We start from the raw sequence: 21,999 nt of genomic DNA, 5'->3' as shown, positions 1-21,999 counted from the left end.
AGTATTTTACACAGACTATTTTTCAAGGTATGCCAGGGTTCTTTCATATCTGATCCCAAAAAGATCCCAACATATTTTGATGTGAATTAACAGCACAAGTGTGTATTAGAAAGGGGAGTCAGTCACTTTGGAATTTATATATTTTGACCATGTAAATTCAAACTTCGTTGAGCTCATTTTTTTAGAATACACCCAAACAGAGCCTTGTAGTCCTACATGTGTTGATTGATTGATTGACATGGATTTTATTGGGGGAAAAGATGTGCTGAGTACAACCGAGCGAAATTCACTTGTCTACAACATGGTCCTGTAACGTCTGCTTCCAACTCACACTCTCAAACACGTAGATCCCCTGAACGCAGCTCACTTTCCAGCTCACACTCTCAAACACATAGATCCCTGGAACGCAGCTCCCTCTCCCTCTATTTAGTTCAGTTCTTTGCAGCCCATCATTGTGAGGTATTGTTTGTTTTGTGACACACTTTTATTCGAAGCTCTGTTTTTCTGGTAATTGAATCCTCCCGTGTATGATAGTTTTTGCCTGCCTCACTAACAACTCCTTTTTGCCGATTCCCTGCCTGTACTTTAGCCTATCGTATTTCCTGTTATCAACCTATTGCCTGATCTCCCGGACGACGTTCCTAGCCTTTTCCCTGCCTGTACTGTTGCCTTTTTGGACCCCCTGTGAATGACCGTCTTCCTGCCCCTGGACCCAGCTACCTGTCTCCCCCTGTAGTCCTTTACAAATAAACACCTGCTGTGCCCTGTGCTTGAAAGCAGCTCTCTGCAGCTATGTCTAGCCCGACAGGAGGAACGAATCGATGAATTCCGACCTCCTTCGCCAGTCCATTCCTGTGTCACCGATATCAGGTGCCACGGCCTCCTCTCGTTCATCTCCCCCATATCCATGCCTAATAAACATGACGGCTCCCAGGGGAAATGTCAAGGATTTCTCATGCAATGTATGTAACCTGTACATAGACCATCACCCCGCTGACTTCTTCATCTCCCTACTCACAGGCAAAGGTGTGGATTGGGTCACAGCCCTGCGGACTGCTCAGAGTTCTAATCTGTCCTCTGAATCACGTTCCCTCTTCAAGGAGGTGTTCGACCATTCAGTTTCAGGTCGTCACACCGGGGACCTGCTATGTGAGCTGCGACAGGGCCGTCGCTCCAGCACTGAGAATGCCCTTGAGTTCCACTCCATGGCTGCCGGCAGAGGATGGAGTGAACCAGCTCTCCTTACAGTCTCCTTACAGGGGTTGTAATCGTAAATTACAGACCAAACTGGCCTGCAAAGGAGATTTAACGGACCTCAACCAAAACATCCGGATGTCCATATCCATTGGCAACCTACTGGTGGACCACAGACCTATACAGTCGCCCATGGGCCGCGAGTCTTCCACGCCCTTCATAGTCTAATAGCCTCGAACGCATTATGGCCCCCCACGAAGGGGTGACCATAACCCCTCCACTTCGGGTAAGCACCTCTACGTTTTGAATATTACCAAAAGGCAGTTTGGTATCCCAGCTCTTCTTTCTGCTAATGGGGTCACTCTGTTTGTGGAGGGACTAGAGGGCTCTGGGGCGGCAGGTAATTTAATTGACGAACAATTGGCACAACAGTTAAGAGTCAAACTAATCCCTGTTAATCCTCCCTTTAGGATTAATGCGCTGGACGGATAACCTCTCGGAACTGGTCTTGTGACTCGCATGACCGAAAGTAGCCTCCTTCACTCTGAGATCATTCAGTTAATGGTGTTGTCTTCGCTTAAAGAACCCCTCATCCTCGGTCACCCCTGGCTAAGCATTCACGACCCTGCCATCAAAAAGGATGGTAGTCTCCATCCCTGCATAGATTACCGACCCCTCAATGACTTTCCCATCAAGAATCACTTCCCTCTTCCTCTGATTCCGGCCACACTAGAACAAGTTGGACAGGCCACCATCTACTCCAAACTGGCCCCACATAGTGCTTACAACCTGATCTGTATCCGAAGTGGGGATGAGTGGAAGACGGCGTTCATCACTGCTAGGGGACACTATGAACACCTCGTTATGCCATTCGGTCTCACCAATGCTCCCACAGTCTTCCAGTCCTTCATGAATGAAGTTTTCCAGGACATGATCAACCAATTCCTCATCGTGTACATTGACGATATCTTGATCTACTCTCACTCCATTGCAGAACAGCATGTGCAACACGTCCTCCAACGGCTACAGGACCACCATCTTTATGTCAAGGCTGAGAATAGCGCCTTTCACTTTAGTACAGTAACCTTCCTAGGTTTCGTGTTGACACCAGGAGGGGTCAACATGGACGAAGTCAAAGTCACGGCCGTGCTTAACTGGCCCAAACCTACCACCGTAAAGGAACTACAACGTTTCCAAGGATTTTGTCGTAGGAGTGGATAGAGACACCTCCCAAATTACACCGATGTGGCTTCTTTTCCAAGAAACTGCCACCCATCTGAGAGGAACTATGATGTCGGAAACCGAGAGCTCCTTGCCATTAAGCTGGCTATCGAAGAGTTCCGCCACTGGTTAGAGGGAGCTCATCACCCATTCCTTATCCTTAACAACCACCGAAATTTGGAGTACTTAAGAAGTGCTAAGAGGCTCAACCCCAGACAGGCTCGCTGGGCACTCTTCATCACCCGATTCAGTCAAATTCACCGTCATCTGCCTGGCAATAAAAATGTGAAGGCTGATTCATTATCCCATCGATTTGACTCCCCTTCCTCTAACCCAGCTCCCGAGCCCATCCTGCCTCCGTCTTGTGTCATGGGACCCATACAGTGGGAAATCTAATCAGCCGTCCAAGAGGCCCTACGCCACGATCCAGCACCCCCCGACACCCCTGCAGGCAAGACCTACGTTCCGGCGTCCATCAGACTCCAACTAATGCAGTGGTGCCATACCTCGCTGAGTTCTGGCCATCCCGGGATCACCCGGACCACGGAGCTACTGACACCCAGTTCTGGTGGTCATCCCTAACAGCAACTGTCCGAGATTACGTTCTTTCCTGTCCCGTCTGTGCATGGGTAAAGAGACCTCATCAACTACCTACCGGTAAGCTTAAGCCTTTACCTACACCACGTAGACCATGGTCCCACATCGCTATGGATTTCCTCACTGATCTGCCAGACTTTTCGGGCTTCACTACTATTTTAGTTGTAGTGGACTGGTTCTCCAGATGTGCCAACTCATCCCCCTTCCGCATCTACCTAATGCCATGGAAATGTCCGCGTGCATGTTCCAACAGGTGTTTCTTCTGTATGGGATCCCGGAAGACATTGTTTTGGATCGGGGTCTCCAGGGTATGGCGAGCCTTCTGGGACCGACTGGGGGTCTCCATCAGCCTATCCTCCGGATACCATCCCCAAACCAATGGGAAGACGGAACGCCTGAATCAGGAAATAGGGAAGTACCTTTGTCAACACTGCACACACCAACCACACAAGTGGAGTCGCTATCTAGCCTGGAACGAATACTCACAGATTTCCCTGGTGCATTACTCTCTCCATCTAGCTAACCGATCGCTGCAGCTGTACATAATCTATTGGTAAACAGCCCACCCATTTTCACCTACTTCATCCCCACAGTTTTTATTTATTTACTTTTCTGCTCTTTTGCACACCAATATCTCTACCAGTACATGATCATTTATCACTCCAGTGTTAATCTACAATATTGTAATTATTCGCCTACCTCATGCCTTTTGCACACATTGTATATAGACTCCCCTTTTTTTCTACTGTGTTATTGACTTGTTAATTGTTTACTCCATGTGTAACTCTGTGTTGTCTGTTCACACTGCTATGCTTTATCTTGGCCAGGTCGCAGTTGCAAATGAGAACTTGTTCTCAACTAGCCTACCTGGTTAAATAAAGGTGAAATAAATGAAATAAAAAATAATAAAAAAAAAAACTCCTTTTCAGTGTGTCCTCAGATACCACCCCTGCCGCCGATGAGTGGTTTGAGTGAGCCAGCACATCGACACCTACATCAAGCTTCCCTCTCCCAGAAACGGATTTCTGACCGGCGTCGCCGACTTACTCCACTCTTCCACCCTGGGCAACGTGTGTGGCTCTCTACCCGGAACATCCGGCTTCATGACCCCTGCAAAATTTCAGTCCCCGGTTCATTGTTTGATGCAGTAGATGGTATAGAGTACAGTATTTACATATGAGATGAGTTTTGTAGGGTATGTAAACATTATATAAAGTGGCATTGTTTAAAGTGATACATTTATTACATCCAATTTGAATTATTAAATGGCTAGAGATTTGAGTCAGTATGTTGGCAGCAGCCACTCAATGTTAGTGATGGCTGTTTAACGGTCTGATGGCCTTGAGTCTGATGACTGTTTTTTCAGTCTCTCAGTCCCAGCTTTGATGCACCTGTACTGACCTCGCCTTCTGGATGATAGCGGGATGAATAGGCAATGGCTCGGGTGGTTGTTGTCCTTGATTATCTTTTTGGCCTTCCTGTGACATCGGTGGTGTAGGTGTCCTGGAGGGCAGGTAGTTTGCCCCTGGTGATGCCTTGTGCAGACCTCACTACCCTCTGGAGAGCCTTACAGTTGTGGGCGGAGCAGTTGCCGTACCAGGCGGTGATACAGCCCGACAGGATGCTCTCGATTGTGCATCTGTAAAAGTTTGTGTGTTTTTGGTGACGAGCCAAATTTCCTCAGCCTTCTGAGGTTGAAGAGGCGCTGTTGCACCTTCTTCACTACGCTGTCTGTGTGGGTGGACCAATTCAGTTTGTCCGTGATGTGTTAGCCGAGGAACTTAAAACTGTCCACCTTCTCCACTACTTTCCCGTCGATGTGGATAGGGGGGTGCTCCCTCTGCTGTTTCCTGACGTCCACGATCATCTCCTTTGTTTTGTTGACGTTGAGTGAGGTTATTTTCCTGACACCATACTGAGGGCCCTCTCCTCCTCCCTGTAGGCCGTCTCGTCGTTGTTGGTAATCAAGCCTACCACTGTAGTGTCGTCTGCAAACTTGATGATTGAGTTGGAGGCGTGCATGGCCACGCAGTCATGGGTGAACAGGAAGTACAGGAGAGGGCTGAGAACGCACCCTTGTGGGGCCCCAGTGTTGAGGATCAGCGGGGTGGAGATGTTGTTTCCTACCCTCACCACCTGGGGGCGGCCCATTAGAAAGTCCAGGACCCAGTTGCACAGGGCGGGGTAGAGACTAGAGGTCGACCAATTAATTGGAATGGCCGATTTCAAGTTTTCAGAACAATTGGAAATCTGTGTCCAAATATATTTGGACACCGTTTAATTTTTATTTATTTTTTTACACCTTTATTTAACTAGGAAAGTCAGTTAAGAACACATTCCTATTTTCAATGACTGCCTAGGAACGGTGGGTTAACTGCCTTGTTCAGGGGCAGAACGACAGATTTTCACCTTGTCAGCTCGGGATTCAATCTTGCAACCTTACAGTTAACTAGTCCAACGCTCTAACCACCTGATCACATTGCACTCCACGAATAGCCTGCCTGTTACGCGAATGCAGTAAGCCAAGGTAAGTTGCTAGCTAGCATTAAACTTATCTTATAAAAAAACAATCAATCAATAATCACTAGTTAACTACACATGGTTGATGATATTACTAGTTTATCTAGCGTGTCCTGCGTTGCATGTAATAGATGCGGTGCGTATTCGCGAAAAAGGACGGTCGTTGCTCCAATGTGTACCTAACCATAAACCTCAATACACAGAGGTATATTTGTTTAAACCTGCGTATTTAGCTAAAAGAAATCCAGGTTTGCAGGCAATATTAACCAGGTGAAATTGTGTCACTTGTCTTGTGTTTATTGCACGCAGAGTCAGTGTATATGCAACAGTTTGGGCTGCCTAATTTGCCAGAATTTTACGTAATTATGACAACATTGAAGGTTGTGCAATATAACAGCAATATTTAGACTGATGGATGCCACCTGTTAAATTACGGAACGGTTCTGTATTTCACTGAAAGAATAAATGTCTTGTTTTCGGGATGATAGTTTCCGGATTCGACCATATTAATGACCTACGGCTCTTATTTCTGTGTGTTATTATGTTATAACTAAGTCTATGATTTGATTGAGCGGTGGTAGGCAGCAGCAAGCTTGTAAGCATTCATTCAAACAGCACTTTCATGTGTTTGACATCAGCTCTTTGCAATGCTTCAAGCATTGCGCTGTTTATGACTTCAAGCCTATCAACTCCCGGTGTGAAATGGCTAGCTAGTTAGCGGGGTGCGTTTCAAATGTCACTCGCTCTGAGACTTGGAGTGGTTGTTCCCCTTGCTCTGCATGGGTAACGCTGCTTCGAGGGTGGCTGTAGTTGATGTGTTCCTCGTTCGAGCCCAGGTAGGAGCGAGGAGAGGGATGGAAGCTATACTGTTACACTGGCAATTCTAAAGTGCCTATAAGAACATCCAATAGTCAAAGGTATATGAAACATCCAATAGTCAAAGGTATATGAAATACAAATGGTATTTGTAGAGAAAAATAGTCCTATAATTCCTATAATAACTACAACCTAAAACTTCTTACCTGGGAATATTGAAGACTCATGTTAAAAGGAAACCTCAGCTTCCATATGTTCTCATGTTCTGAGCAAGGAACTTAAACATTAGCTTTCTTACATGGCACATATTGCACTTTTACTTTCTTTTTGTAGTCCATGATTGACTGTAGACCCTGCCACATACAGCTCGTGTCTGGGTCATTGAATTAGCTTAGCTTGTTTGATTGCCTTGTGGAGGGAATAGCAACACTGTTTGTATTCAGTCGTGTTTCCGGGCGCCTTGCCCTGATTTAAAAGCAGTGGTTCGCGCTTTCAGCTTTACGCGAATGCTGCCATCAATCCACAGTTTCTGGTTGGGGAAGGTTTTAATAGTTGCTGTGGGTACAACATCACTGATGCACTTGCTAATAAACTCGCTCACCGAATCAGAATTTACATCAATGTTGTTGTTATCCGGAACATATCCCAGTCCACGTGATCATAGCAATCTCGAAGAGTGGAATCACACTGGTCGGACCAGCGTTGAACGGACCTGGGCATGGGTGTTTCCTGTTTTAGTTTCTGTCTGTAGGCTGGGAGCAACAAAATGGAGTCAGATTTGTTGAAAGGAGGGCGAGGGAGGGCTTTTTCTGCATCTCGGAAGTTAGAGTAACAATGATCCACGATTTTGCCAGCCCGGTTCGCGCATTCGATATCCTGATAACATTTAGGGAGTCTTGTTTTCTGATTAGCTTTGCTAAAATCCCCAGCTACAATAAATGCAGCCTTGGTATATGTGGTTTCCAGTTTTACATAGAGTCCAATGAAGTTCTTTCAGGGCCGTCGAGGTGTCTGCTTGGGGGGGGATATACACTGCTGTGATTATAATCGAAGAGAATTCTCTTGGTAGATAAGTCTGCATTTGATTGTAAGGAATTCTAGGTCAGGTGAACAAAAGGACTTGAGTTCCTGTATGTTGTTATGATCACACCATGACTCGTTAATCATATGGCATACACCCCCGCCCTTCTTACCAGAGAGATGTTTGTTTCTGTCGGCGCGATGCGTGAAGAAACCAGGTGGCTGTACTGACTCTGATAACGTATCCCGAGTGAGCCATGTTTCCGTGAAGCAGAGAATGTTGCAATCTGATGTCTCTCTGGAAGGCAACCTTTGCTCAGATTTTGTCTACCTTGTTGTCAAGAGACTGGACATTGGCAATTAGTGTACTCGGGAGCAGTGGGCGATGTGCCCGTCTACGGAGTCTGACCAGAAGACCGCTCCGTCTGCCCCTTCTGCGGCACCGTTGTTTTGGGTCGCCTGCTAGGATCCGATCCATTGTCCTGGGTGGTGGACCAAACAGAGGATCCACTTCGGGAAAGTCGTATTCCTGGTCGTAATGTTGGTAAGTTGACGTTGCTCTTCTATCCAATAGTTTCTCCCGACTGTATGTAATAAGACTTAAGATCTCCTAACAGTGTAAGAAATAATACATAAAATAACAAAATACTGCATAGTTTCCTAAGAACGCGAAGAGAAAAGGAGAGCCGCACACTCTAGGAGCTCAAACGCAATAATTTTATAACCAACGTTTCGACAGCCAAACTGTCTTCATCAGGGCACAGTTATGAATGAGACCCTGGTCTCAATGGGTTTCCCCTGAATGAATGAATAAATAAATATATAAAAGCTTCTGGCGTCTCACCATACATCTGCCTGTAGTTACTGAGCTCAACCTGCTGGAGATTTTTGTTGTGATTGAGTGGAGGGAAACAGCTGCAGGCAAAGTTCTAACAGATGGGTGTGTCTTGGTGGTGGCATGGATACACCTAAGAAACACCCACATCAAACCACACCTCCAAGCCAACTCACATTTGGCTTCTGTCATGGCCACCAGCATTTCTTGAGGAGCGAGCCAAAAAACGAGGCCAAATCAGCGGGTGCAGTTCCCCTTTAATAACTAATAAAACACAAAAACAACAAATGCCTCAAGACATTGGTATTTCCAACACGTGTCTATAGACTCTCTAAAATGTCTCAAGATGTCTTCATTTTAATTTCTTAAGACGTCTCAAGTAGAGGTCGACCAATTAATCGGCATGGACGATTTAATTAGGGCCGATTTTCAAGTTTTCATAACAGTCGGTAATCAGAATTTTTGGACGCCGATTACATTGCTCTCCATGGGGAGACTGTGTGGCAGGCTGACCACCTGTTACGCGAGTGCAGCAAGGAGCCAAGGTAAGTTGCTAGCTTGCATTAAACTTATCTTGTAAAAAAAAACAATCCATCTTAACATAATCACTAGTTAACTACACATGGTTAATGATATTACTAGTTTAACTAGCTTGTCCTGCTTTGCAGATAATCAATGCGGTACCTATTAATTAATAATTTAATCACAGCCTACTTTGCGAAATGGGTGATGATTTAACAAGCGCATTCGCAAAAAAGCACTGTCGTTGTACCAATCTACCTAATCATTAACATGAATGCTTTTCTTAAAATCAATACACAAGTATATATTTTTTTAACTGCATATTTAAAAGAAATTCATGTTAGCAGGCAATATTAACTAGGGAAATTGTCACGTTTCTTGCATTCTGTGCAAGCAGAGTCAGGGTATATGCAGCAGTTTGGGCCGCCTGGCTCGTTGCGAACTGTTTGAAGACCATTTCTTCCCAACAACAACCGTAATTATTTTGCCAGAATTTTACATAATTATTACATAACATTGAAGGTTGTGCAATGTAACAGCTATATTTAAACTTATGGATGCCACCCATTCAATAAAATACGGAACTAACCACTAGGCTACCCAGCCGCCCCATATCCCCGCCTGTGTTTCTGTACAAATCTGAGGAATGGGGCTGGAGAAATCGAACCACTCTCAAATGTGTAGACAGAGCTATGGATGCAAGGACTGACCATCCATGATATCAAAATGATAGTTTTAACCATGTTATGAGGCTGTAGACTCGTTTTTTTTTTACATTTACTTTGTTTACAAACATTGAAGTAAAACAAGCTTATATTTTGAGTTCTGATTGGGTACGACAGTTGAACTAAGCTCATGAGGCATTTATAAGTTATATTCTTCAACTATCAAAGGGTACATTTATAATTCTAAAAATGGATGTAGCAACAGCAGATTTCCCGTTTAAGGACGAGCCTAGGAAACTTTGTTTGGCCTTATCTCAAATTAAATGCATAAATAAATGGATTGTTTTATAAGATCTTGACGTCAGAGATGTTTTGCAATATATACCTTTTAAACCACGGGTCATCCGGGCCTCAAGGTCCACTACACTGGGTTTTTAATAACCTACACACATTCAGCAGACACTTTTATCGAAAGCAACTTAACAGTAGTGCATACTTGTTTTTTTTCCTGTATGGATGGCCCCAGCAGGAATCGAACCCACAATCCTGTCATTGCGTGTGCCATGCTCTACCAACTGAGCCTCACAGGACCAGTTTGCCATATTTACAGTAGGCTAACTAATCTCTTCCAGAAAGCTGACCTGGCTGTAGCGGGACACACCATTTCAAAGAGCGAGAGAAGGTAATTGACTTCTCCAAACCCTTCATAACCCTGGGCATCAGCATAATGTACACAGCACATATGGTGAGACACAAGCACGCACACATGCATAGAGAACTGGTCAAACAATGGTCACCGACTTTAGTCCATGATTAGATTGGATGAAGAGCTTAGGTCAGTTTTACATTCTTCTCCATAATGTTAACGGTTTAGGATTGGGGATGCCAAGCTGATCCTAGATATGGGCAATTTCTCTACTGTAATCTGTCTAGTGAGTCAATGAAAGATGCCAAATATGACTGCACAGTTCTTTGGTGAAACCAGACAACAAAATATGTTTATTATAGATACATGCACATCAGATAGAAATTAATTTTCAACCATCTTGGAAATTTAAGAAATCTAAACTTCATTGATATACTGTAGTTTATCAAGGTAATTGAGTGTCTTTGATAGAGGTTAGGCACCTGGTGAGTGTACCCAAATCCATTGTTTCTTATCAACCATATCAGTGAGAGACTAACACTTTCCTGGAAACTATTGAATCTCCATGGTAATTCTTTATAGCCTGGTGGATCCAGAGTGAACACTACTTTCACTATTTTTTCACTCCGCTTATCAGTCTGTCTTCAAACCAATAGATGGGCGACGTGATTTAATTTTTCAGGTCCAGGCTAAATGATTTATGCTCTGGCTTCTTTAGACCCGTCGACCAGGCTACTGGTCCTTCTTAGACCCCTTCTCTCCAGGCTTATGGCTCTGCATTCTGCTGGCCTATCTGATTGTCAGCTGTGTGCTCTTCCTAGTGGCCAGGTAAATGTGCAGATTGACACAGACGCCTACTGGCGGTGCTGTGGACTGTAACAGGTATTCTATTCTGAAGCTGCGGTCTAATTTCCACGCTATAATTTTTGGGGTGACCTGTTTGGTAGGCACAAACTGGAGAAAATGATTTTGAAAACGTCATATTAAAAGGAGCATACTTATTGGTTCAGATCAGATTGTAGCTTTCCTCCCCCGTTTTCAAATATTTGACTTCTGTTGTGTTCCTATTCAACACAACCCTAGTTGTACGCTTTAATCTTCCCTATAATGAGCACCCGGTTTTTATTCTCCTGGCTGTATAAGTGGTTCAGTACTGAGCCATGCCTGCGGGGGCGCTCTAAGCTGGTTCTGAACCAGTACACTCTGGGGAACAGTCTGTGGTTCCTTGTAGGGGGGTTCAAGCAGCAAGGCTCAGCCATGCCCTGTCCACACGCTGTCTGGTGAATAGACTACACAACAATCCCCTATATAGGGACTACATTGACCCATAGGCACGCATGCACACATACGTTGGCCATTTTCCAACACAAAGATAACCATTGGCCATTCATTAACTCACTCTAACATTGAGACACACACACAGGTTTTGATGCACTTTATGCTTACCACGCTGTATGAACCAATTTGACTGTCTCACGATAAATAAACAGGATTCACACCTCAATATTCAAATGGGGCTTGCGCTTAACGGGGAGCCTTTCTGTGTACTAAGAACAGCTGTGCTGTTCCTTCCTGCTGCAGGTGGTTTTTCACACTGATCATAGTGTCCTCCAACACGGCCAACCTGGCCACCTTCCTCACTGTCCAGAGGATGGAGACTCCCATTGAGTCAGCGCACGACCTGGCAGACCAGACCAACAGAGTATGGCACCATGCAGGGAGGCTCAACCATGGCCTTCTTTCAGGTAGAGAGAGATCATAATGCTTGCCATCTCATACGTTGTTTCAACCAATTTTGTCCGCTGGGTTAGCCTACAGATTTGTTGCAGCTTTCTCTTCTTCTCACTTGCTACCGGGTGCTCAACTCCAACTACCTGCTGGAGAGCACCATGAATGAGTACTACCACCAGCGCAACTGTAACCTCACCCAGATAGGCCTGCTGGACACCAAGGGCTACGGCATTGGCATGCCACAAGGTAAGACCTGGGTTGTTCATGCCACTGGGTAAGACCTGGGTTGTTCATACCACTGGTTAAGACCTGGGTTGTTCATGCCACTGGGTAAGACCTGGGTTGTTCATGCCACTGGGTAAGACCTGGGTTGTTCATGCCACTGGGTAAGACCTGGGTTGTTCATACCACTGGGTAAGACCTGGGTTGTTCATGCCACTGGGTTGTTCAGAACAACATATTCAAATAATGATTCACCTTTTTAAATTAAAAACGTTATTTTGATTAATGTATTCATACTATTTCATCCTTACACAAGATATCGTCCCAACACAAATATAGGGTTGCTACCCAAGCTGGCTGGTCATTCTATCGGTTTGGTTGCCAGAGACATGACCCAGTCATTCAGTCTTTTTGTTCTGTATCTATGGACACGACTTAGTCGTTCGTTCTAAATGTTCCATTGCGTACTTATCCCTTGTTTTCTAGCTAGCCAACTACAGCTAACTTAGCCACGTCAAACAGTGCAGCCAGAATAACAGCAAAGTAGCCGCATTTAATTTGTTAAAGCTGTTTAGTGACATTTATTTGGATACATCCATAACAATGAGCTAATAAGTTGCGAATTTGCCTGGCATAGAAAATGTGCTCACTCGTGTAGAGGACTGCTAATTCCTATGTAGGTGACATTACATTACTGCTAATTCCTATGTAGGTGACATTACACTACTATAGCTGAGACACATAGTAAAACAGGTTGGGCCCCATACAGGATATCTCTCACACACACACACTCACTGTAATCATCCAGAACACTGTCACAACAGGATACTCCTAGCCACAGGTGCTAGCCGGCAGTTCGGCCACAACTCCCCTGAAGATAGGGACGCATACGCTCTTACACACTGACCCCAGAAGACAGGGACGACGCACATACAGTACACACATAGCTGCCGAGGACACCCAGATAAGACACCCACAGATTGGCAGAAAGCCTAGACTTAGAGACAAACTAACACACACACATAATCTCCCTCCCAGCCGAACATTGTGTGACTGAAGATAGCGCACACACCAGATCTCCTTTTCAGCTGAACAGGGTGTGACGACCAAGAACAGGCATGGCAGGATTCTACGATGACGGACAGACAACAGAGCCAATGCCGGATGACTACACCCCAGCCTGATCCAATCCGAAGATCCGATCTCCTAGATATCAACCTACTTTCTGTTGTGTATATGAAGCTTGTACTTACTGTTAGCTAGTGTCTTTTTTGCTAGTCTCTGATGAGCTAACAGAGGGGCCCGTATATACGCTGTACCAGATATCTCCACTTTGAAATAAACCTGTCGCTTGTCGTACAATCTACCACCTTGTCTGCATCGATCCTTGACCGACTCACCCTTTATCATATCCCATTATCAACACTCGTCAGGACATGGTTGTTCACAGGATCTAGCCAACAAGACAGCTAACACAATCACTTCAAACTGAAGCTGGAAAGACTGCAAATTACTTTTCAATTGAAATTTCGTTGTATATATCCATAAAAATGATGCCAGCTGATTCATGATTTCGACCGGCTTAGAAACGCTGCCTGTCGGTCTCGTCAGTCGTCCCAACTTCTGACACGTTCATTACTAAGGGACAGCAGGAGATCGAATTTGAATATTGAAACAATGTTGCAAATGTCCGAGAGACAGACAAAGGTTTATAGAAATCTCTGCTGTTGAAAACCAAATGTTAGTCGAAAATAAATGTGAGATAATGTCTAGATGCTTTTTATAGTGTAGATCAAGTTTATAACTTCCTTTCTGGGCTGATGAGACAGTGGATTGCGCAGTCAGATGGAACAGAGTAAATAGGCATTTTAACATCATAGATTTAGCTGGTTGTAACTTGTGTAATAGACACCAGCTGGAATGCGGTTTTAACAAATCGGCATTCAGGATTAGACCCACCCGTTGTATAATGACATTTAACATCTATGCTTTTTATACAGCAATGCAACATCAATAGTGATGTACATGTCACATCAATGTCAAGTGTTAATCAGGGAAGTTTATCACCAGACCATTTACATCACATTTTTCTCTCTCTGGGGTAGGGCTGTGCATGGAAAATATAGGTGGGTCCTGCTGTCTGGTTTACTGCTGGCGGTGTTCATTGTGGGGCTGGACTTTGCCTGGGTGCAGCAACACACTCTGGGGTCAGAGGTGAGGGGTTATCATATCTGCTTTCCCTGTTTAGCAGCCCTCTTAGGAGCAAATCCCAAAATGTCAATCCAAGGGGCGTTATGGAATAGCGCACTATACAGCCAGCAATGCATCTTTTAAAGTCATTTTCCCTGGTGTTAGATCGCATTCATGGTAAAAGCTGCTCAATTGTAAATTACCTCTAAAATATTGTTATAGTGTGGCTGCTCATTGGATTGTCAATGGGAGACTAAGTGAAAATTCAACATAAGGGAAAGTTAGGCCCCTTAGTAACTCATTACAAACCAGCCTGGCTGAGACTGCACATAGCTCCTTAACAGCTAGCATCTTTATAAGGCTTTGTTTGTTATTCAGTATGTAAGATTTCACACCAGCTTGACAATGCGACTTTACATGTGAAGTTAAACAAATTGGAACCTAGACTTCAAAGAATGCAAAGCGGAAGAAAAAAGCTTTAAAGCACTGAAAACAATCAATCCTTCTCTTCTGTTCAAAAACATGTCTCTGTATAGTACTTCAGTTGTCTCAATCTGACGAAGATACACTTATCGTTTTGCCCTTTCCTGTTCCCTTCTAGCTCTCCTTGTGTACAGAGATGCTGAGGGCTCTCCATGGGATCCAGCTGTGCGAGGACAGTAATGGCACTGTGGTTTACGAGGCCCAGGGACATTACTACAGACACTTCCAGAGGAGCGCAGGCCCGGGACAGCCGATTGCACCCTCAGTAACGGCATGTGTGGAATGGGCAACAGTAGCAGCAGTCCTCTGTCTCAGACGGGTACAGGAAGCCATTTTGGCTCCGCGTGGCTGTGCTCACGTCCACATAAGCCCAGGGGATATAAAGGACTGCAGGTGCAACCACCACTACCCAGAGAACACTCACCAGATCTCAGAGGAGAATGTGTAGGTAGGGTGGTCAGAGACCTCAGTGGATCTTTGTGAACCATCCCCGAGCAGTGACCCTGGGCCACTTGTCTGTCTTTCCACTTGGTTTAGTTCATTAGATGAGACATCAGGTCTGACATACCTGTGTTTCATCCTCAGCCTTGGTCCTTGGGTTCAGGGATTACTACCCGCTCTGAAACAAAGCATTTGCCCTGTGGAGGAAAAAGTGTACCAGTACTGCTGTACTTCAAAGTCCCAGCTCCAACTGGCGGCGAATGCCGCTCCCCACATTGCACTACATCTGTGAGAGAAACAGGAGTGTGGCTGTAGTCCAGTTCATTATTTTATTTGGAAACATTTAAGTGGCAAAAACATTGGCCAGGATTCAATCCGAAACGTGCTATAGAGAGCTTCACATTTAAGGCGATTTCCAATTGAACCGACATCTTCAGCGTTTACGCGAACATTGCCTATGAGCACGATTGGATTGAATCCCTGCCATTCTTGTACAATGGAGTACACGAGATGCTAGCATGGACCTTATTTTGAAAATGTCATCGACCTTCGTGGATCATTTCTGGTTCAGGTTGTCATTGAACGTCAAAATAAAAGGTTCCCCATGTTATAGATGGGTCAGCTGACAACGTCATGAAAACAATGCTCACACTTCAGTGGGACCGGGGTTGCCAGGTCAGGAAAAAAAACGTGTAGCCGTTAGACCACTCAACCTGACCAACTTATTTTCACAGCGAGAAAATAGTTGCCATATCTATACATTAACCCCTTTTTCCATTTCGTTATCAAGCCAATTGAGGAATCATAACTTGTAACAGCGTTAGATTCAAATTTCAGGTTTTCAAAATAATTGCAAGCTAATGAATATGACAAGAGAAAAGGTAATTGGCCATATACCAAACCCCCGAGGTGCCTTATTGCTATTATAAACTGGTTACCAACGTAATTAAAACAGTCAAAAGTTGTCATTCCCATGGTATATGGTCTGATATACCACAGCTTGAACCAGGTGTATAATTGTAAATACCCTTTGCACATGTGCATAGATAGAATCAGGAGAGTTTGAGTGATGAAAGTTGGACAGAAGATCTGAGCATGAAACAAAACACGTTAGATTATTTTCTGGCAATTGTGCTGTTAAGACAAACTTAAATGGCCCATTTGCGAGATTGTAGTCTACAAAAGGTCCTAATTTTCTTTTTTTTAAACTAATTTTCCACCATAATTTGCAAATAAATACAAAAATCCTACAATGTGATTTTCTGGATTTCTCATTTTGTCTGTCATACCTATGATGAAAATTACAGGCCTCTCATCTTAAGTGGGAGAACTTGCACAATTGGTGGCTGACTAAATACCCCCCCCCACTGTACATTAGGCTACTTGATGACCTGAGGCAAATGTATAATTCTCCACATTTAGCTTTCAGTTTCATCGAGGACTTTTCCCCCATAAAAAGAACCTTGCGAGGGAGTTCCAGATCTTCCATTTAAAATGTCTGCTCAGGCAGCCCCCCCGAGACCCTAGAACTGAGCATGCATAAAGCACTTTGTCTGATACCATTTTCTTTAAGCAGTCAACATTAGAATGCAGTTTAAATCACCTCCGAACAGATTTATGTAATACACTCTAGTGCGCCCAAAGCCATTTTCCAGTGCTTTGTTTCCATTATTTCTTGATGTACATCAGTTCTAGAGTATTCATATGTTTTATGGAAAAAGGTTTGGAAATAAATGTCTCGATAATGACAATCTAAATAGCCTACCTACAACTGGTAAAAAGTTGTCACAACATGAGTGCATGCCACGCTCTCCGCATATATGGGAACTCGTTAAAGACTGTTGGAAAAGCATTCCAGGTAAAGCCATTCCTCAAAGTTCTCCATATTTGTTGTCAAGGAGTTTATACAGGATGTACCACCCCCACCTACTGTCAACCAATCATGTCACATGCGGAGCTACATGGAGCCCTCCACATTGTTACATTTGGGAGGCGCCATGCAATGCGGTACAGAGCTCCATTAGGCAACTCTGTTCCTGGAGTGCTGCAGGTACTGCAGGATTATTCTTCCAACTAGACACCACACATGACTGAGGTAATTAAGCAGTTCAGTGATTGCCCAAAGTCAACACACCTTGTCTCCCAGGTTGGTTAAATCAAAGACATGAAGTGCCTGCAAGCACTCCAGGACCAGGGTTGCCTACCCCTGCTCTGGAGACTCCGCATCACACCCTCCGCACAGAGCCTCCAAATCAAGCATGGATGGCTCGATAGCTACCAACAATGACATTAAGCATTTACCATTCCCCAAATGGTAGCTTCATTTCAGCGCTTATATGGCTAACAAGCAACAATCAAAGCAAACCCCATCTGTTTTGTCCCATAGTTGTGCACATGTAGATTGCGTTGCTAAACAACCAACCCATCTATTGTAGATTTGTTTGTTTTTTACTATTCATCTTTACAGATGCATTATTAATATCTATCAGCCAACTGAGATGATAGTAGATAAACAAGTGTCATTTGATGCATTTTTATTTTCAGAACAAATCCAAAAGTACAGTTAGTGATAAATTCATACACACACGTCTGAAACTTTAGCACACCCCCAAAATCCATAACATACCCAAAAAATATACAGTCTAAGGAAAACATAATTGAAGTGCTGCTGTTCACTTATCCATTATCAACAGCCATCGATGCCCCTTGCATCACAGCCATTGTCCCAAGGTCCCACCTCAGTTTGGGGTAACCTCTAATGCACAAATCATAGTGCAAACAAAGTCTGAATCATATCTGTCAAATAAGAAAAAAAAACATTTATGTACAGGTTGCCACACCAATGTAACTGACAGTATTTCCAGCTCAGTATGAAAACCCTCCCGTTGTCCAACCACTTCCTTAGCCTCATTTGAAAGCCTGGCCCATACATTAGTATATAAAAAAATACTGGTATGCACAATGGTGGACATTATTGGGTCATCGACATCCAATGTTAAGCAAACACAGCCCTACGTATGTAAATAGCAAGAAAACAATGTCCTCTGTCACCCCCTAATAAGACAGCTCTGCACATGGAGGTTCTATAATTTAATTCAATGGTTCTGTGTGTAATTCTATGACTATGCTCCCCTGAAACTCACCAGGATTATTCATGCTTCTCTTCAACACTTTGTACGAGTCCCCGGTAAGGGTGTGGATTTCATCCCTCAGCCTCCGGCGTCCTTCTAGAGTCAGGTGCCACAGACAGGACTTCCTCTTCCCCTCGCTGCACACCTGCTGGGGGGTCTTACGAAAGCTGTTGCTGAAACACAGGTTGTGGCGGATAGTGTTCTTCCAGCCGTCAGGGGCTGTCTGGAAGAATGGGAAGTGCTCTCTGGGAGAGGGAGCCGTGAGAATCACACACAATCATCCTCCATTACACTTTCAAGGACTGAGACCTCAAGGTGTCACAACAATGACAGATGGAAACGATAAAGATGGCACAATAACAAATAGATCCCTAAACTCTTCTGTATGCACTTGTGAAGCACTGAGAGGATGTTGTTGATATAAGCAACATGGTGAAACTTCTACCCTTAGGCTATCAGAGGACAAGGTGGCTCCATTACATTCTTACTGTACATCTGTCAAATCCTCTCAGCTCTCCACAAGTACTTAAGGGTCGATTTGGGATTCAGTATAGTTTCTCCAGCTTCAACAAAATAGTAACTGCATTGTGTTACTGGTCTGGTAATCTCCACCTATCAGTTCAAAAACATGTGATGCTTCTCTGTGGTCAGTAGTTCTTACCTTGTGAAGTTATAGATCTGCTGGACATTGAGGCTGCCAGTGCGGCTGCTGCCAATAGCCATGGCGATTAAGATGCAGTAGTTGACAGGGGGACGCAGCCAGGCTCCGCTCTTCAGGTTGTTGCTGTCTTGAAGGACCCGCTGGAGGCGCTTGCTTTGGGCCAGACTAAGCTTTCGTGGTCCACCATTAGGGGCCTTTGCCTTGCGGGCAGTTTTGACTTTCCGACAAACGGGGACATCCACCGAAGAGGCATCATCTTCATCTGTAAGCTATGAAAAATATGTCACAAGATGTAGTTATTGAAGCAAGAGATCAATTGAGTGCAATATGTCCAATGTGCTCTTAAATGCTTATACATATTGCACTGATTTAATCTCATTTGAAAACCATGAACTAAATACATATATTTTTTCACTAGAAGTTCGCTCTCCTGATCAGAGTTTACCTACCATGTACTCACTGGAGGATGCGTCATGTCGAGAGTCAGCCAAGCAGGTGTCCTCAGTAGGTGAAACTGGAAGCACATTTGGGATAGACTTGGGTTTGACATGGGTGACTGTGGGCTTGGGTACTGGTGCCAGGTGTTTCAGTGGCACCTTGGGACTCAATATCTTTGTTACTTTTTGGGGATACTTAATTGGGCAGGCTAGGTTGGGGTTGACCATCAACCACAGATTTGGCTGTATTGGAGAGTCTGAAATGCAAGTACATTTTAAGATAACGTTGAAGCACCAAACACATACATGAAACATTTAAAATGGGGCTAAGACTAAAGTTAAGTAACGTCTCTATTAGGTATGTTACCCTCAACTGATTTCTGATAGTTTTGAAAAGAGAGGTCGTCCTTTCTTCTCGATATTCTTGCACACTGCCACTGAACCAGATACTGATCATTCCGTTTGTCTCCTGCTAATGAGTAATAGACAGACAAAAAAAACAAAAAGTGTTGTACCACAACTTTTCAGGGCAGCATGTCATCATTAATCCCCTTTGGAGGGTAAATTGCACACAGGTGTTTTTCTTACCTTGGTAAAATTGGTCAGTTGTTGTGGTCAGCTTGATCTCTTCATCCATATCCCAGTCGTTAAGGCTGTTTGAAAGATGGAGCTCAAGAAACCTGCTTCGAGTTTGGAATTGTAGAGACATTCTCGTTCTGTTGATATGAGTAACGTAAAAAACACTTCTGAATATATCACACACGCCAAAATAGCCCTCTCTTGAAACTCATCATAAGTTCTGACTGAATTCCCTCAAATCTCCAATTATAGGTAAGGCCCTTGCCACAGCATTTATGCCAGGTGTGAAGAATTAGCCATTAGTGCCTTGATCAGTTCTGTCTTTCTCTCCTATAAAATGTTGAAATTACATTTGGTTAGGCCTCATAAAAAAGATTGTATTTATTTAGGAAATATGATAAGCGGCCTAATTGTCATCAAGAAAAACTTTAAATGTTTTATAAAATGTATTACCACAGTTGTGTTTTCTAATAGCCGTCATCCACAGGTGGCTGGTGGCACGTTAATTAGGTAAGACGGGCTCATAGTAATGTTTTGAACAGAATAAATGGAATGATATCGAACATGTCAAACACATGGTTTCCATATGTTTGATACCATTCCATTCACTCCATTCCAGCCATTATTATGAGCTGTCCTCCCCTCAGCAGCCTCCTGTGCTGTCATCATTGCAAAAGAGATGCTCAATTAACTTCCTTGGTACTGTAGCTAATGGCAAAGCAGGTAAGCGGAGAGTCGCTGGTGTGAAAGGCAAAGACCCTACGCATCGCGCTAATAGATTGAAATTGTAACATGGCTCTTATAGTAAGTATAAGAGCCACGTTCCAACGGGAAGGCATGGCCAGTGCTTCAACTTCTCAGCCCCCTTACACGTCCAGGCCTAACGACCGCCATCCCGCTTCTGACACCACTGTAGGGAATGGTGGGGCGGGGAAGTAAAACCGGGTCGCTGGCGTGAAAGGCAAATATCCTACGCATAGCGCCAATAGGGTGAACCCACTTGGTGGAATTTGGAACATGGCTCGTACAAGGATCACTTCAACATAAAAAAATATAATTATCAAGCATATTTAAACAAAAGCAAGTCATGGTTCTGATATTAGCATTTTTTTGCACATCAACTACCAAAAAATGCTAATATGGATACCATAACTTCAATGGGATTTGTGCCACAAATGCAAAATCGTTAGCATTTGTAAACCAGTGCCGGGGAAATAAACCCCAAAATGTATTGCCGTCATACATTGTCAATAGAACTGCTGACATGGTAAGGAAACCAATGTCTTTTTGTAATTTAGGTGAACGATCTCGTTAAAGATTCTAGTTTTGAGAATAGAAAACTGTCTTGAGATCCAAAAGATCCATGAGAATTGCCGAATGCCAACCAAGTTTTTTATATGCTCCATCTTCTCTGCCTGTCACTGGATTTCCTCTCACCACTATATTTGGTGGTAAGTGGAATCCCCGACCAGATGCTTCAGGCTCTTACCCATAGAGATCAATAAATGGAAATAAACCATTTTTGCATGACCATTACCATTGAGGGCATTCACCATTTTAAGGTAGTCAACTGGGTGGGGATTCTTATGGGTTGGGAGTGATCAGCCAATGATCAGGTCATTGTCTTCTTCAAATTGGTTTGCCTAGTTTGTAAATGTCTTTAAGCTATATGGCCGCCATCTAGTGGCCACAATAAATGAATGACAAGATTTGGTTCAACTCCAGCACTGCATGTGGTGGTAACCAATATTAACTTTACACTTTTCCAAACATCAAAAGAAGAAGAAAATGTACTACTTTAACATGGAGATAGCATGGGAAGCCCCATTGAGACTGTCACAGATGCCATGATGCCACAGACCCCTCCTCTCTCGCTCCCTTTCTCTATTTCTCTCTCTCTATGTCTCTCTTTCTCTCTCTCTCACCAGTTGTCTCGACCTCTGAGTGCTCGGCTATGAAAAGCCAATTGACATTAACTCCTGAGGTTCTGACCTGTTTCACCCGCTATAACTGTTACTATCATCTATGAACGTTTGAACATCTTGAAGAATGAATTGATGATCTGGACAATCTCCACCCGGCACAGCC

At 44.0% G+C, this 21,999-nt stretch overlaps 1 protein-coding gene and 1 pseudogene across 4 annotated transcripts; one reads left to right on the top strand and one right to left on the bottom strand.

Annotated features, from left to right (window-relative positions):
* Window positions 1–9,692: 9,692 nt before the first annotated feature.
* On the top strand, window positions 9,693–13,355 carry LOC135563781 (glutamate receptor ionotropic, kainate 4-like; annotated as a pseudogene).
* Window positions 13,356–17,620: 4,265 nt separating this feature from the next.
* On the bottom strand, window positions 17,621–20,157 carry foxr1 (forkhead box R1). Of its 4 annotated transcripts, none has more exons than XM_029625989.2 (6): window positions 19,921–20,157; window positions 19,700–19,804; window positions 19,345–19,409; window positions 18,896–19,164; window positions 18,247–18,479; window positions 17,621–17,899 (listed from the first exon to the last, which is right to left on the bottom strand). In XM_029625989.2, exons 1-6 carry the CDS (start codon window positions 20,039–20,041, stop codon window positions 17,871–17,873), a joined length of 822 nt encoding a protein of 273 aa, XP_029481849.1. In that variant the 5' UTR covers window positions 20,042–20,157; the 3' UTR covers window positions 17,621–17,870. The 4 variants fall into 4 exon arrangements, with proteins under 4 accessions (XP_029481849.1, XP_029481847.1, XP_029481848.1 ...); XM_029625987.2 differs by having other exon boundaries at window positions 19,345–19,589; window positions 19,921–20,155; XM_029625988.2 differs by having other exon boundaries at window positions 19,345–19,589; window positions 19,700–19,801; window positions 19,921–20,155.
* Between the last annotated feature and the right edge of the window lie 1,842 nt (window positions 20,158–21,999).

This window comes from Oncorhynchus nerka, linkage group LG22 (genome assembly GCF_034236695.1).
Source record: "Oncorhynchus nerka isolate Pitt River linkage group LG22, Oner_Uvic_2.0, whole genome shotgun sequence".
NCBI classification, from domain to species: Eukaryota; Metazoa; Chordata; class Actinopteri; order Salmoniformes; family Salmonidae; genus Oncorhynchus; species Oncorhynchus nerka.
The sequence above is the reverse complement of the archived record's forward strand: the minus strand, read 5'-3'. Positions and strand labels throughout refer to the sequence as shown.